Here is an 18071-nt window from a genome sequence, read left to right on the forward strand (position 1 = left end):
CCCACCATCCGCCGAGATGGCCTTAAGCCGCCAGAAGTCGCCTTTAGAAGGGTGGGGCGGGGAATTCTGTCGCAACCAGGGGTTGTTTTTAACGAAAAAAAAACAAGCGATTTTTTCAGCCAGTCTGTGAGTTGTATTTTCTCATTGTAACCTCGTGGATATACAGTGGTCCTTGGATTGATTGCATTTTATATCTAATTGTTTGTCTTTGGACTAGCTCTGATTTTTCACTTTATGCTGCAGGTATCTGATTTGGGATCATGGGGATTTTTAATCTCTCAGTCACATTTATTCCATTTGGGATAATTTAATTAGCGCGCTATTTTCAATGCCCTGCATTCTCTTGCATGCTCCAGGGTGTATTTCAGGGAGTGTACCAATCCCGCTTTGCCTGGTGGTTGTGGATCCTTATCTGGAAGAAATCAAAGTTCTGTGTACCATGAGTGACTTCAGTTCTTCAAGATTCTGCACTTTCCCTCAGTTCTGTTTTGTTGGTTAATTTCTACAATAAATATTTTGTTTAGTTTGGATTGCCGATGTCTGTGATTCCTGCACATGAGTTCACTACTAACCCTTACAACATTTACAGAATGATCAAGGAACTCAGCAGGCCAGATGCAATCTATGAAGAAGAGTAAACAGTTGACGTTTTGGGCTGAGACCTTGCAGCATTGGCTGACTGGCAGGAAGCAAAGAGTGGGAATAAAAGGAGCCTTTTCTGACTGGCTGCCGGTGACTAGTGGTGTTCCACAGGGGTCTGTGTTGGGACCGATTCTTTTTATGTTATATGTCAATGACTTGGATGACAGAATTAATGGCTTTATGGCCAAGTTTATGGATAATACAAAAATCGGCGTAGGGGAAAGTAGTTTTGAGGAAGTAGAGGGCTACAGAAGGACAGACAGATTGGGAGTATGTTCCAAGAAGCTGCGATGGAATTCAGTGTCTGGAAGTGTGTGGTCATGCACTTCGGTAAAAGAACTAACAGCGTAGACTATTTCCTAAATCAGAAGAAAATTCAAAAATCTGAAGTGCAAATGGACTTGGGAGTCCTTGTGCAGGATTCCCTAAAGGTTAAATTGCAGGTTGAGTCTGTGGTGAGGAAGGCAAATGCAATGTAATGTACTGATGAAGAGTCTCGGCCCAAAACATCAACTGTTTACTCATTTCCATAGATGCTACCTGACCTGCTGAGTTCCTCCAGCATTTTGCGTTTGTTGCTCTGGATTTCCAACATTGCAGATTTTCTCATTTGTGATGTTAGTATTCACTTCAAGAGGACTCGAACATAAAAGCAAGGATGGTATTTTGAGGCTTAATAAAGCACTGCTGAGGCCTGACTTGGAATACTGTGAAGAGTTTTGGGCCCTCTATCTAAAAAAGGTTGTGTTGGCATTAGAGAGAGTTCAAAGGAGGTTCACGAAAATTATTCCAGAACTGAAAGGCTTGTCATATGAAGAACTTTTGGTGGCTCTGGTTCTGTAATTACAGAAATTCAGAAGAATGAGGGGAGACCTCATGAAGAGGATGGCAGCAGTAATAGGGGACTCTATAGTCCAGGGGACAGATAGGCCATTCTGTAGATGCAAAAAGGTATGTAGATGGTAGTTTGCCTCTCAGATGCTAGAGTCCGCAATGTTTCTGAGGAGGATACTGGCGAGGATAACAGAAGAGCAGAGATGACTGAAGTTACTGGGAATAATTCTCAAGGTGCAGGACAGATATGTTCCACAGAAGAAGTTGTTCTCAAATGACAGGAGTAGGCAACTGTGGCTGACAAAGGAAGTTAAGGACTGTCTAAAAGTGAAGGAAAGGGCATATAAGGTAGGAAAAGTGAGTGGGAATTTAAATGGAGGAAAAAGTTCCAAGCAAACTCAAAGGTCTTAAGGTGGATAAGTCACCTGGACCAGATAGACTACATCCCAGAGTCTTGAGACAGGTTGCTGAAGAGATACATGCGTAGAGGAGTGTGCTGAGCACACATGCCTGGTACACACACAGCTTGGTCTTCTTTGTCAGCTGTCTGTTGTTCCACACTCTCTCATTCAGCCTGGCCATGACAGCTGCAGCTTTGGCAACCCCACCCTTCAACTCTGCTTCAAGGGACAGGGAGCTGGTGATAGTCGACCTAGATAGGTGAAGCAGTCAAGAGAGCAACCATCAATAGTGACGTTTGGGGGAAACTCTGCACCCCGGGCCGTGACATTTGTCTTCTTCAGACTGATGGTTAACCCAAACTCCTTACAGGCGTGGGTAAAGCAGTTAATCAGTTGTTGGAGTCTGCCTTTAGTGTGTGACATCAATGCTGCATCATCTGCAAACAGCATCTCGCAAATGAGGGCTGTCCTAACTTTGGTCTTGGAGTACAAGTGAGTGATGTTGGACAGCTTGCTATCAGCTCTTGTGTGAAGGTACTCTGCGAAAGCACAGTGAAGGAGCCTAGAGAAGAAGATTCCAAAGAGGGTCGGTGGCAGGACGCACCTTGTTTCACTCCGCTGCTCACTGGAAAGGCATCAGAAATTGCTCCATTGAAGCAGACAGCGCTGTGTATGTCTTTATGGAAGGATGATATGAAGCTGTGCAGTCTTGGGTGGACAGCCAATCTTTAGCACGAGATTGAAGAGTCTGCATCTGCTGACGAGGTCGAACATCTTGGTCAGATCAATGAAGGCTGTGTACAGTGGCTTCTGGTGCTCTCGACACTTCTCCTGCAGCTGGTCCGCTGGCCCAGTGAAAAAATCATGTCCACTGTAGACCTGCCTGCTCCGAACCCACGCTGGGACTCTGGGTAGACTCTGCGTGCAAGGCTCTGAAGTCATGCCAAGACGACGCAGGCGAACACTTTCCCCGCAATATTGAGAAGAGAGATGCCACGGTAGTTGTTACAATCACTATGGTCACTCTGGTTTTTGTACAGTGTGACAATGTTGGCATCTCACATGTCTTGGAGGAATGTGGCCTTTCCCCCAGCAAAGACACAGAAGCTCGGGCAGATGTTGCAGCAAGGCAAGCTTCCTGTTCTTCAGGACAACGGGGGGAGTTCCATCTTTCCCTGGGGCTTTCCCACTGGTGAGACAGTCGATGGCTTTACTGAGCTCCTCCATAGATGACAACGCATCAAGCTCTTCCCTGACTGGCAAGTTGGTCAGTGCCTCCAGGGCAGCATCGGTCCCCACCTGCCGGGTTGCATACAGCTCCAGCTAGTGCTGTAGCCAGCATTCAGGCTGCTAGTCTGGTCCGTGATCACCACCCCATTTTTCCACTTCGATAGGGCTGTCTTGGTGGCTGAAGTGCCCGTTGCCATCAAGCATCCCTCTTGCATTCCCACTGTCAGCAGTGGATTGAATTCTGCTGCACCAATTCAGCCAGTCACTGTTGGCACAGCGTCGGGCAGTTTGCTGTGCCTTGTTCCCAGCAGCTCGGAGGGTGTCACGTGTGCTGGTGCAGGGGTTCTGCTTGCAGACCAGCAGGGCTTTTCTCTCACTCCATTTCTTCCCAGTGCACTTTGTACCAGTCTGCGTTCTTGTGTTCCCTTTTTCCAAATGCTGTTATTACTGAGCTGCAGATAGCATCATGGAGTTGCAACCACTTGGAGTCAATAGAGGTGCTGACACTAGAACTGTTCTTCATTGAGGCTTCAAAAGCATCTGTGAACTGCTGTGCTCTGTCAGAGTTTGCTGCACAGTGGGTATTGATGCGAGATTGGCCCTTAGTCTTGGAATGATGGAGCCTCTTTGGTATTAGCCCTATTCTACTGACAACAAGGGAGCGGTTTGTGTTGCAGGCTGTGGGAAACATCCATTCTATCTAGGCTTTTCAATATTAGACAATAGACAATAGGTGCAGGAGTAGGCTATTCAGCCCTTCAAGCCAGCACCACCATTCACTGTGATCATGGCTGATCATCCACAATCAGTACCCTTTTCCTGCCTTCTCCCCATATCCAGTCACTCCGCTATCTCCAAGAGCTCTATCTAACTCTTTCTTGAAAGAATCCAAAGAATTGGCCTCCACTGCCTTCTGAGGCAGAGCATTCCACAGATCCACAACTCTCTGTGTGAAAAAGTTTTTCCTCAACTCTGTTCTAAATTGTCTACCCTTTATTCTTAAACTGTGGCCTCTGGTTCTGGACTCCACCAACATCGGGAACATGTTTCCTGCCTCTAGTGTGTCCAATCCCTTAATAATCTTATATGTTTCAATCAATAGATTTGTATTATATATACAATATCAGTGTATTCAATAGGTTTCAATGAGATTGTACCCTCAATCTTCTAAACTCCAACATTCAAAGTAAAAATTATTATCAGAGTACATACATGTCACCAAATACAACCCTGAGATTCTTTTTCTTGTGAACATACTTAGCAAATCTATGGAACAGTAACTATGAACTGTAAACATCAGGAACTTTTAACTGTAAACAAACTATGGAAATGCAGATATAAACAAATAGCAATAAATAACGAGCTTGAAATAACGATATAACAGAGTCGTTAAATGAGTTTAGCTATCTCCTTTTGTTCAACAGCCCAATGGTTGAGTAGTAGTAACTGTCCTAAGGCTCCTGTACCTTCTGCCTGATGGCAGTGGTGAGAAAAGAGCATGGCCTGGGCGGTGAGGATCTGTGATGGATGCTGTTTTTCTACGGCAATGTTTCATGTAGATGCGCTTAATGTTTTTACCCATGGTGTACTGGGCCAAATCTAATACGTTTTGTAGGATTTTCCACTCAATGGCATTGGTGTTCCTACACCAGATCCAGACACAGCCGATCAGCACACTTTCCATCACACATCTATAGGAATTTTCCGAAGTTTTTGATGACATGTCAAATCTCCGCAGGCTCTTGAGGAAGAGGTGCAGTTGTGCTTTCTTGCAATAATATCCATATGATGGATCCAGGTCAGGTCTTCCGAGATAGTGACATACAGGAATTTGAAGTTACTGACCCTCTCCAGCCCGATCCTCCAATGATTAATGGTTCATGGAATTCTGGTTTCCCTCTCCTGAAGTCTACAATCAGATCCTTGGTCTTATTGACATTGATTGAACATAGAACATAGAACATAGAATAGTACAGCACAGTACAGGCCCTTCAGCCCACAATGTTGTGCCGACCCTCAAACCCTGCCTCCCTTATAAGCCCCCACCTTAAATTCCTCCATATACCTGTCTAGTAGCCTCTTAAACTTCACTAGTGTATCTGCCTCCACCACTGACTCAGGCAGTGCATTCCACGCACCAACCACTCTCTGAGTAAAAAACCTTCCTCTAATATCCCCCTTGAACTTCCCACCCCTTACCTTAAAGCCATGTCCTCTTATACTGAGCAGTGGTGCCCTGGGGAAGAGGTGCTGGCTATCCATTCTATCTATTCCTCTTAATATCTTGTACACCTCTGTCATGTCTCCTCTCATCCTCCTTCTCTCCAAAGAGTAAAGCCCTAGCTCCCTTAATCTCTGATCATAATGCATACTCTCGAATCCAGGCAGCATCCTGGTAAATCTCCTCTGTACCCTTTCCAATGTTTCCACATCCTTCCTATAGTGAAGTTGTTGAGGAGTTGTTGCTATTACACCACTCAGCCAATACAGGCCCAGGACCATCAAATATTGCAACTTTATAAAACGCTGGTTAGGCCACATACAGTTCTGATCGCTCCACTATAGGGGGATGTTGAGGCTTTGGAGAGGGTGCAGAAGAGGTTTACCAGGATGCTGCCTGGTATAGAGGCTATGTGCTATCACAAGAGGCTGGATAAATTTGGGTTGTTTTCTCCTGAGTGCCAGAGGCTGAGGGGGAATCTGATAGAGGTTTATAAAATTATGGGAAGCATAGACGAGGTGGGCAAAGAGTATCTGTTTCCCAGGGTTGAAATGTCCAATGCCATTGGGGATGCACTACAGGTAAGGGGTGTAGGCTCAAAGGGGAAGTGACAGTATATTTTTTACTCAGAGAGTCATGGGTACCTGGAATGCACTGCCTGGTATGGTGGTAGAAACATTAGAAACACTTAAGAGACATTTGGACAGACACATGGATGGAGGGATAATGGCAGGTAGGAGGGATTCATGCTTGGGTGTTTTTGATTTCCTTTTTAGCTCGTAGGGTGCAACATTGTGGGCCAAATGGCCTGTTTCTGAGCTGTATTGTTCTATGTTCTAAATGCTCCCATGGGAGGGACGAGTGGACAAGGGAGTCATATAGAAAGTGATCCCTATTTAAAGTGAAGACTGGGAGAGGACAGGGAAAGATCTACATATTGGCCTTTCCAACGACCCCCATTTCAACAAAACGGATGAGAGAAAAACACTGTTCTATTGTGACCTCTGGCAACCACTGTATAGTTTAAAGTAACCTCTGCCCTGTGTTGTTTCAGATTTGTAATCAGCATGATCAGAGCAGGTATCTCCGTGCTGCTGGTGATCTCCTGTGTGGGCTATGCAGCAGGGCGTGTCTTCGGAGTGAGCAGTAATAGCAGTAAGTCTCCATCGGACTGGATTTGGAACAAAATACACTGCTGGGAGGGCCTTAAAGAGCCCACACGGATTGGAAAGGTGAGTCTATCTCATCCCACTGCTCCCATTCAGTCAAGAGTAACTTGGTAAGTTGGTAAATCAGTTCATGATTCTCATTTGTACTGAGGAGCAGTGGAAAAACACACACAAAATGCTGGAGGATCTCAACAGGTCAGGCAGCATGTATGAAAGTTTAAAAAATAGTTGACATTTTGGGCCAAGACCCTGCATCAGGGGAGAAGATGCCATAATAAAAAAGTTAGGGGGAGGGGACAGAGGATAGCTAGAAGGGTGACAGATGAAGCCAGGTGGGTGAGAAAGGTAAAGGGCCGAGAAGAAGGAATCTGATAGGAGAGGAGAGTGGACCATGGGAGATGGGCACCAGGGGGAGGTGATAGGCAGGTGAGGAGCAGAGGTAAAAGGTCAGAGTAGGGAATAGAAGAAGAGGGAGGTAGAGGGGAAAGATTACCGAAGAAATCTATATTCATGTCATCCGGTTGCAGACTACCCAGACAGAAAAGGTGTTACTCGTCCACCTGAAGGTGGCCTCACCTTGGCACAAGAGGAGGCCCTGGAGAGATATGTTGGAACAAGAATGGGGATAGGAATTAAAATAGTTGGGCACTGAGAAAATCCACAATTGACGATGGAGCCAAGATACTCACCAGGAAATTCTGCTTTTGGTGGATAGAACAGAGGAGGTCACTGCTTTTGCAATGTAACAACTGTTTTGCATGGAATTTTTGAATTGAATTGAATTGACTTTATTACTTACATCCTTCATATACATGAGGGGTAAAAATCTTTACATTACATCTCTGTCTAAATGTGCAACATGCAATTTATAGTAATTTGTAATAAATAGTATGTACAACAGGACAATCAATAGAGCATAGAAATACAATTGTATCAGTGTGAATTAATCAGTCTGATTGCCTGGTGGAAGAAGTTGTACCACAGCCTGTTGCTCCTGGTTTTTATGCTGCAGTACCGTTTCCCAGATGGTAGCAGCTGGAACAGTTTGTGGTTGGGGGTGACTCGGGTCCCCAATGATCCTTCGGGCCCTTTTTACACACCTGTCTTTGTAAGTGTCCTGAATAGTGGGAAGTTCACAACTACAGATGGGCTGGGCTGTCCACACCACTCTCTGCAGAGTCCTGCAATTGAGGGAAGTACAGTTCCCATACCAGGCAGTGATGCAGCCAGTCAGGATGCTCTCAATTGTTCCCCTGTAGGAAGAAATTTTGTTGTCTGTAGGAGAAAGGGATTTGTAGAGGAAGAGACTATCTATGGAATGGGAAGACGAAATACCAAATTGAAAAGCACATAAATACCTAACAAGAAATAATGTCAGAAAGCAAACTACTTTCTTTGTAAATTATAAGCTGTAGTAGGTTGAGGAATTATAAGGTATATCTGTGTAAACAATTTATATTTTCTAATGGAAGAGTGCAGTGTTGGGAGACACTTGACACAAGTAGTTGGAACACTGATTAATGGATTTATACAGACAAAAATTGGCTGTAGATACAGATTTTTTTGTCAGGAAAAAATTTGACACTGGCCTGGAGTCAACTATTTTTGTACACAGACCTGCCGATAACAATGACCTAGTGCATGTTCAAGAAGCTTATCAATGACTTCAGGAGGAGGAAGCTAGAGGTCCATGAGGCAGTCCTCATCAGAGGTGGAGAGGGTCAGCGACTTTAAATTCCTAGGTGTTATCATTTCAGATGATCTGTCCAGGTACCAGCACATCAGTGCTATTACAAAGAAAGCTTGGCAGTATACCTACATTCTTAAAAGTTTGTGAAGGTTCAGCATTGACAGTTTATCCATCCTGTTGGGTGTGGAGTTTCATTGATTCTATTGTGTTTCTTGTATTTACTGTAAATGCCCACAAAAAATGAAGTGCAGGGTTGCATGTGGTGAAATACTGTATAAGTAGAAACAGAGAAAACCTACAGCTCAATACAGGCCCTTCAGCCCACAATGCTGTGCGGAACATGTACTTACTTTAGTAATTACCTAGGGTTACCCATAGCCCTCTATTTTTCTGTTCTCTATGTACCTATCCAAGAGTTTCTTAAAAGACCCTATAGTATCTGCCTCCACCACCGTCGCTGGCAGCCCATTCCACGCACTCATCACTCTCTGCGTAAAAAGCTTACCCCTGATGTCTCCTCTGTACCTACTTCCAAGCACCTTAAAACTGTGTCCCCTCGTGTTAGCCATTTCAGCCCTGGGGAAAAGCCTCTGACTATCCAGACGATCAATGCTTCTCATCATCTTATACACCTCTATCAGCTGTCCATCGCCCCACGGAGAAAAGGCCAAGTTCACTATACACCTCTATCAAGTCACCTCTCATCCTCCGCCACTCCAAGAAGAAAAGTCTGAGTTCACTCAACCTATTCTCATAAGGCATGCCCCCCAATCCAGGCAATGTCCTTGTAAATCTCCTCTGCACCTTTTCTGTAGTTTCCACATCCTTCCTGTAGTGAGGCGACCAGAACTGAGCACAGTACTCCATGTGGGGTCTGACCAGGGTCCTATAAAGCTATAACATTACTTCTCGACTCTTAAACTCAATCCCACAGTTGATGAAGTCCAATACACTGTATGCTTTCTTGACCACACAGTCAACCTGCACAGCAGCTTTGTGTGTCCTGTGGTACTTTGATAATAAATTTACATTGAACTTCAAAATCTTTTAAATCCTATTTTCCAGATCCAGTCAGTTTGGCACAAGGAAGGACAAACTAGGTATCAAATCCAGGGTGAGGGAGCTGGCACTATTTTTAAGGTGGACCCCGACACTGGCGATATTGTTGTCTACAGAGAGTTGGATCGGGAGAAGAAGGATCACTACAAATTGCAAGGAACTGTGATTGACAAGAAAACTTTGCAGCCAGTTGGCCCCGTCACCAACTTTACTATTCAAGTACTGGACGTCAATGATAATGCACCCATATTCATCAAAGATCCATTCAATGGAACCGTCGCTGAAATGTCCAGCAAAGGTAAGGACCTAGCCACATCAACAGGGGTCAGGGAGAAAATAAAGCTTGATCTACCTGTCCCTCCATCAATTCCCAGGGCAAGGAAATTACAGGTTCAATAGCGAGTACAGCTCCTTCCTGAGGCTTTTACTGTTCAGACTGCTTTTGGAGTATTCTGAGCAGTTTTGACCCCTTATCTAAGAAGGGACGTGCTGGCATTGGACAGGATCTAGAGCAGAGGTTTGTAACCTTTTTTATGCCTTGGGCGCCTACCATAACTGAGGGGTTTGTGGACCCCAGGTTGGGAATCCCTTGTCTAGAGAGAACATCAGAGAAGTAGCTGGGCTATGGAGACCCAGGAAGGTGTTGGACCCATCAACAGCTGACAACTGTGGAAGCCTAAGGATCACCTTTCCCACCGCACTCACCTCTCCTCTGGTTTTAAAAAAAAAAATCACGGGAGAAGAATGACTATTTTTGTATAGTTCCTGTGGGAATCATCAATATTCCCATTTAGAACTAAACTAAATTAAATTAAAGGCATCCGTTAGTCTTGCAAGACAATGGATCTGCGCCTGGAAAGTCACTCCCCACTTGGCCATGTGCCCACATTTAGAACTACTAGAGCTGAAATCTGCAGCCACAGATACGGCAATAATCAGAACTGTTTCAACCCACTCAGTAAGCTAGCAACTTCAAGCCCTGTCGCCATCAGATTTCTGAATGGTCCATGAACCCATGAGCCCTCACTATTATTTGAAATATTTGTTTGTGTAACAAATAGCATTTTTTCTCTGTTAACACAAAAGAACAAATTTAACATCAGATGTTAGTGTTAATAAACCTGATTCTGGTTCTGATAGTGATACCAATCATCTTAGACAGGTTCATATTGGAATTGGTTTATCATTGTTACGTGTGCCAAGACACAGTGGAAAACTTTCCTTGCATTCTATTTATACAGATCAGATCTTCACAAAGTGCATTGAGGTAGAACAAGGTAAAATAATAACAGAATGCAGAATAAAATAACAGCTACAGCCACAGTCCAGGTAAATGCTAAGGTGAGAAGTGGTAATGAGGTTGTGAGGTCAGGAGTCCACCTTAGATCATAAGACCATAAGATCTAGGAGTGGAATTAGACAATTTGGCCCATCAAGTCTGCTCCACCATTCCATCAGGGCTGATTTATTATCCCTCTCAACCCATTCTCCTGCCTTCTTCCCTTTGACACCCTGGCTAATCAAGAACCTATCCTTGGGGTGCAGATCTCAGACGATCTCACCTGGTCCAGGAACACCACTGGGATTGTGAAACGGGCCCAGCAGAGATTGCACTTTCTGAGGAAGCTTAAACAAGCATCACTCCCCACTAACATCTTAACTACAATCTACAGAGGCGTGGTTGAGAATGTGCTGACCTTTTGCATCACAACCTGGTACTCCAGCTGCAGTGCTGTCGACAAAAAAGCCTTGCAGAGGGTGGTTAGGGGAGCAGAGAAGGTTATTGGGGTCTCCCTACCTTCTGTCCAAGACCTCTTCAGAGTCGATGCCTCCAGAAGACGCGGTACATCATTAAAGACCCCTCACACCCTCTCCATAAACTGTTTGTTCTTCTGCCATCAGGCAAACGTTACAGGAGCATCAAAACTAAAACCACAAGGCTACTAAACAGCTGCCTCCCACAGGCAGTCAGACTGCTAAATAGCTGCTCCACCTGACACGGTTTTGGACACTTTTAACTTGCACTGCACACTTATAACTTGATTTTAACTGACATGTGGCTGTTGTGTTTTACTATTTATTGTTATGTTTATTATTTAGTGTTGCGTTTGTTATGTTATGATTGCACTGCTCCTGGGAAACTTTGTCTCATTCTGCCCTGCAGAGCTGATGTACGGTTAGAATGACAATAAAGTTTTTTGGATCTTTGAACTTCCACTTTAAATATACTCAATAACTTTGCCTCCCCAGCTGTACAAGGCAATGAATTCCACAGTTACGTTACCCTTTGGTTAAAGAAATTCCTCCTCAAAATAGGAGACATCCTTGTTCTACATGGATGTCCCTCTCTTATGAGGCTGTGCCCTCTGGCCCTAGATTCACCCTATAAGAAATATCCACTCCACATCCACCCTGTCTAGGCCTTTCAAGAGACTTCAATGAGATACTCCCTCATTTTCTAAACTCTAGAGAGTACAAGCCCAGAACATCAAATGCTCTTCATACATTAACCCTTTCATATATACAGAAAGGTGCCAGAAAATGGTCAGTAGCATCATGAAGGATCCCATTCACCCTGCTCATAGACTGTTTGTCCCACTCCCTTTAGGGAGCAGGCCACATAGCATGCCAGAAACAACAGATCCAAAACAGCTACTTTCCCCAAGCAGTAAGGCTGATCAACACCTCCACCCACTAACTCCACCACTACTTTATTATTTCCTGCCAGTCACCTTATGTACAACCTAGCGTCACTTTATGGACATAAAATCATTGACATGCAACATGAAAAGAAGTGGTTCCAATATTGACCCCTGCAGATCACCTCTAATCACCGGCAGCCAACCAGAAAAGGCCAACTTTATTCCAATTCTGCCTCCTGCCATTCAGCCAATCATCTATTTCCTAGCCATGTAATACCATGGGTTTTTATCTTGTTAAGCAGCCTAATGTGCAGCACCTTGTCAAAAGGCCTTCTGAAAATCCAAAGAAACAACATCCACTGACTCTCCTTTGTCTACCTTGCTTGCTATTTCCTCAAAGAATTCCAACAGATTTGTCAGGCAAGATTTCTCCTTAAGGAAACAATGCTGGCTTTGGCCTGTTTTACCATGTGCTTCCAAGCTCCCCAAAACCTCATCCTTAATAATGCACTCCAACATCTTGCCAACCACTGAAGTCAGACTTTACTGGCTTATAATTTCCTTTCTTGTGTCTACCTCCCTTATTAAAAAGTGGAGTGACATTTGCAATTTTCCAGTCGTTCAGAACCATTCCAGAATCTAGTGATTCTTGAAAGATCATTACTAATGCTTCCGTAATCTCTTTAGCTAACACTTTCAGAAACCTGGGGTGTAGTCTATCTAGTCCAGATGACTCTGCCTTCAGACCTTTCACCTTTTCCCTAGTAATAGCAACGACACTCACTTCTGCCCCGGGCACTCTCGAACCTCCAGTATTCTGCTGGTGTCTTCCAAAGTGAAGAATGATGCTAAATACTTAAGTTCATCTGCCATTTCTTTATCTCCCATTACTATCTCTCCAGCATCATTTTCCAGTGGTCTGGTATCCACTCATACCTCTTCTACTCTTTATACTGTATATCTGGGGGTGAAAACTTCTGGTATCCTCTTTTATATTGGCTAACTTGCATTCATTCATATTTCATCTTTTCTCTCCTCATAGCTTTTTCAGTTTGTTTCCATTGATTTTTAACTTCCCACTAATTTTATTATGTCTTCTCTTTTCCTTTTATGCTGCCTTTGACTTCCCTTGTCTGCCATGAGTACTTCAGCCTCTCTTTCAGAATACTTCTTCATCTTTGAGATGTATCTATCCCACGCCTTCTGAATTGCCCCAGAAACTCCAGCCATGGCTTTCTGCCATCATCCCCTTCCAATCAACTTTGGCCTGCTCCTCTCTCATACTTCTGTAATTCCTTTTACTCCATTGTAATACTGATACATCCGAGAATTCCTTCTCCCTCTCAAACTGCAGTGTGAATTCTATCATATTATGATCAAAGGCCCCTAAGAGTTCCTTTACCTTAAGCTCTCTAATCAATTCCAGTTTATTGCACAACACCCAATCCAGAATAGCCTTTCCCCTAGTTGTCTCAACCATAAGCTGCTCTGAAAAGCCATTTCATAGGCATTCTACAAATTCTCTCTCTTGGGACCCAGCACCAACCGAATTTTACCAATCTACCTGCATATTGAAATATCCCATTACTATCAGAACGTTGCCTTTCTATCTCCCTTTGTAGTTTATATTCCATATCCTGTCTACTGTTCAGAGGCCTGTATATGGCTCGCATCAGAGTCTTGTTACCTTCGCAGTTTCTAATCTCTACCTACAAAGATTCTACATCTTCCAGTTTAGGGAGAGCCTCTCCCTAAGGATCTATTGTCTTATTTTATATAAGGTCCATTCAAAAGTCAGATAACAGTAGGGTAGAAACTGTCCTTGAAACTGGTGGTAGGTGCTGTCAGGCTTTTGTGTCTTCTACCTCATGGGAGAGGGGAGAAGAGAGAATGTCCAAGGTGTGTGGGGCCTTTGATTATGCAGGCTGCTTTACTGAGGCACCGAGTAAAGTGTGGAATGAGTTCTTAAGGGAAGGTTGGATTCTGTAATGCCCTGAGCTACGTCCACAACTCTCTGCCGTTCCTTGCAGTCACGTGCAGAGCAGTTGCCATACCAACCTGTAATACATCCAGTTGGGATGTTTTCTGTGGTGCCTTGATAAAAATTGATAAAGGTCAACAGGGATATGCTAAAATTTTTTAACCTCCACAATACTGTGGAAAAGCTTATCTTGCATACTGTTCATACAGATCAATTCATTACACGGTGCATTGAGGTAATGCAAGGTATAACAATAAAATGCAGAATGAAGTGTTACAGTTACAGAGAAAGAGCAGGCAATAAGCTACAAGATCATAACAAGGTAGATTATGAGATCAAGAATCTACGGTGCCTATAAAAAGTATTCAGCCCCTTGGAAGTTTTCATGTTTTATTGTTTTTACAACATTGAATCACAGTGGATTTCATTTTAAGCAACACACATAAAAGTTGCTGGTGAACGCAGCAGAAATTCCAGCATCTGCAGATTTCCTCATGTGTGGATTTCATTTTGCTTTTTTGACACTGATCAACAAAAAAAAAAGCCTTTCATGTCAAAGTGAAAACAGATCTCTACAAAGTGATCCAAATTAATTACAAATATAAAACACAAAATAATTGATTGCATAAGTATTTGCCCTCTCCCCTTAATATGACACACCAAATCATCACTGGTGGAGCCAATAGGCTATAGAAGTCACATGATTAGTTAAGGTGTCCTAGCTATATATAAATCTGCGTGCAGTCAAGGTGTTTCAATTGATTGTAGTAAATAGACACCTATACCTGGAAGATCCAGCTACTGGTGAGTCAGCATCCTGACAAAAACTACACCATGAGGACAAAAGAACACTCCAAGCAACTCCACAAAATAGTTTTTCCTATGTTATTGAAAATTACAAGTCAAGAGATGGATACAAGAAAATTTCCAAGTCACTGAATATTGCTTGCAGTACAGTTAATTCAATCATCAAGAAATGGCAAGAATATGGCACAGCTATAAATCTGCCTAGAGTAGGTCATCCTCAAAAACTGACTGACCGTGCAAGAAGGGGACTAGTGAAGGAGGCCACCAGGAGACCCAAGACAACTCCAGAGCAGTCACAAGCTTCAGCGACTGAGATGACAGAGACTGCACATACAACTGTTGCCCAGGTGCTTCACCGGTCGCAGCTTTATGAGAGAGTGGTGAAGAGAAGGCAGATGTTGATAAAAACACACGAGTCTCAGCTAGAGTTTGCCAGAAGGAGACTCAGAAGTTAGCTGGAAGAAGGTTCTATAGTCTGATGAAAAAAGGATTGAGCTTTGTGGCCATTTGATTAAACACTCTTTTTGCCATAAGCCAAACACCACACATCATCAAAAACACACAGTGAAACATGGTGGCGACTGCATCAGACCGTGGGGATACTTCACTGCAGGAGACCCTAGAAGTCTTGTAAAGGTAGAGGATAAAATGAATGCAGCAAAATACAGGGAAATCCTGGAGGAAAACCTGATGCAGTCTGCAAGAGAACTGCAACTTGGGAGATTTGTTTTCCAGCAAGACAATGACCCCAAGCATAAAGCCAAAGCTACACAGGAATAGCTTAAAAACAACAAAGTTAATGTCCTGGAGTGGACAAGTCAGAGTCCAGACCTCAATCCAATTAAGAATTGTGGCTGGACTTGAAAAGGGCTGTTTACTCACAATTCACATGCAATCTGACAATACTTGAGTAGCTCTGTAAAGAAAAATGGGGAAAAATTGCAGTGTCCAGATATGCAAAGCTGATAGAGACCTATCCACACAGACTCAAGGCTATAATTGCTGCCAAAGGTGTATCTACTAAATACTGACTTGAAGGAGGGGTGAATACTTATGCAATCAATGATTTTGAGTTTTGTATTTGTAATTAATTTGGATCACCTGTTTTCACTTTGACATGAAAAAGTCTTTTTTCTACTAGTCAGTGTCAAGAAAGCCAAATTAAATCCACTGTGATTCAACATTGTAAAACAATAAAACATGAAAACCTCCGGGGGGGGGTGAATTCTTTTTATAAGCATTGTATCTTATTGTACTCAGGGATTGCTTAGTAGTCTTGTATTGACACAGACATGCCACATTTCTTCATCCTCTTCAGGAAGTAGAGGTGTTGGTGAACTCTCTTGGCCATGACATCAATATGGTTGGACCTGGACAGGCAATTGGTGATATACATACCTAGGAACTCAACAGGAATCATTTATATTTTAACCAGAAATGATAGAAGATGGGAGTGTGGTATATATGCATTGGGTATTTTCCTGTGACAGAGGTGTATGACATGTGGCAGTTCTGATCTGACTATCATCAGCTTATGTCAGTTCTGATTTGATTTCTTCGCCCACCACAGGAACCTCCGTTCTGGCTGTCAGTGCTCATGATCCGGATGATCCAACAGTTTACAAAAATGCCAAAGTAACATACAAAATTCTGAGCAAGCAGGAAGATTTCAACATGGACCCATACACAGGTAAGTAGTACACATGATCTAATCAGAGCACTTCTGTCTGATGAGTGGGAAATGAATTAGAACTATTGATTTAGCAGAATAGGCCCCCATGCTTTTCAAGCCACACTATCCGCAACCTCTGATTTAACCCAAGCATAATCACAGGAGAATTTACAATGACCAATTAACCTAATAACTGGTGCTTTGGACTGTGGGAGGAAACTGGAGCACCCGGAGGAAACCCACACATTCCATGGGGAGGACGTACAGCCTCCTTACAGAGGATATTGAGATTGAACTCTGAAACTCTGATGCCCTGAGCTGTAACAGTGTCACAGTAACCACTACACTGCTGTGGCACACTATAAATTGATCTTCCATGGAAGCACATGGTGAATCAGAGACCATCAGCAGCTTGTGTGGACACCGTCTCTGATTGAATACAGATAGTGAGGGATAATCTCAAACACCCTGGCCAATAGCAATTAGGTTATAATGTCACTGCCTCTAAACTTCTGTTGGAGGAACTCAGCCTCTGTGGAGGGGAATAAACAGTCAACATTTTGGTCTGAGGCTTTGCAGACTCAAGTTCTGATAAAGTATCTCAGCTCAAAATGTCAGCTGTTTATTCCCCTCCCGAGATGCTGTCTGACCTGCTGAGTACTCCAACATTTTATGTGTATTACTCAGACGCATCTGCCGAATCTTCTGTGTAATCTGAAGTTCTGTCTCCTACTTTTCCTGACAAACTTTCTTTACTCTTTGGATGAGGCATACAATGAGGTGAGGATGTAGAAGACCCCACATTCACTATTTTGTTGGCAAGTAATGCAAAGCCAACACGTTCCTAGTGTCACATATGTTCTTGTTGCTGTTTGCATAATCTGTTTGGGTTTTTTTGCGCAAGGTTGGGGTTTTGGAGTTTGATGTTCTTGGTGCTGTCAGCATGATTTGTTTTTTTGCACTTGGGAACATCAGTGTGTTTCTTTGAATGTTTTTTTCTATTTCGTAGCTGTCTGGAGGAGACGAATTTCAGAGTTGTACACTACATAACATACTTTGATAATAAATGTACCTTGAAGTATTGTGCACAGCTTTGGTCACCGTGCTATAGAAAAAATGCCATTGATCTGGAAAAGGTGCAGAAGAGATTTACGAGGATGTCACCACACTGGCAATATTGTGTTCAGTTCTGGTTGTCACATTATAAGGCAGAGATCATAAGCTGCTGCATTTAGAGGGGATGCAAAAGAGATTTACCAGGGTATTGCCTGGATTAGAGGACATGTCTGATTCGATACAGTGAATAAGGGACTATCTAAAACAGACTAGACAATACCAGTTTTGACATTATTTCCCAGCCATTTAAACCTCTCTGCACTGCCCAACAACCCACCAATTTAACCCTAGCTTAATCACAGGACAATTTTCATTGGCCGGTTAATCCAGTAATTGGTACATCTTTGGACTGTGGGAAGAAACCCACACAGTCACACGGAGAACGTACAAAATTTCTTATGAAGAATGTTGGAATTGAACTCAGAACTCTGACACTCCAAGCTGTAACAGTGTCACGCAAACCACTATGCTACCGTGACATCTACATTTCTTCTTACCTGTGACTGATGCAGTACATCAGTGTGCAATCTCTACTTACACTGATACTGAGGGGCAGTGGGCAGGCTAGGTCACAGGTACACAAGCGACCTTTAGCTAGCACTGCTCC

General features: G+C 43.4%; 1 protein-coding gene across 2 annotated transcripts in view; it reads left to right on the plus strand.

Annotated features, from left to right (window-relative positions):
- The window catches only part of LOC140210735 (cadherin-5-like), a 104475-nt gene that overhangs the window by 32081 nt on the left and 54323 nt on the right, over positions 1–18071 (plus strand). For both annotated transcript variants that reach the window (XM_072279967.1, XM_072279968.1), the window contains exons 2-4: positions 6383–6560; positions 9253–9544; positions 16247–16366. In XM_072279967.1, coding sequence (XP_072136068.1) covers positions 6396–6560; positions 9253–9544; positions 16247–16366 — 577 coding nt within the window. In that variant the 5' untranslated portion in view covers positions 6383–6395. The remainder of the gene's footprint in view (positions 1–6382; positions 6561–9252; positions 9545–16246; positions 16367–18071) is intronic.

Source organism: Mobula birostris, chromosome 15 (assembly GCF_030028105.1).
Source record: "Mobula birostris isolate sMobBir1 chromosome 15, sMobBir1.hap1, whole genome shotgun sequence".
Lineage (NCBI taxonomy): Eukaryota > Metazoa > Chordata > Chondrichthyes > Myliobatiformes > Myliobatidae > Mobula > Mobula birostris.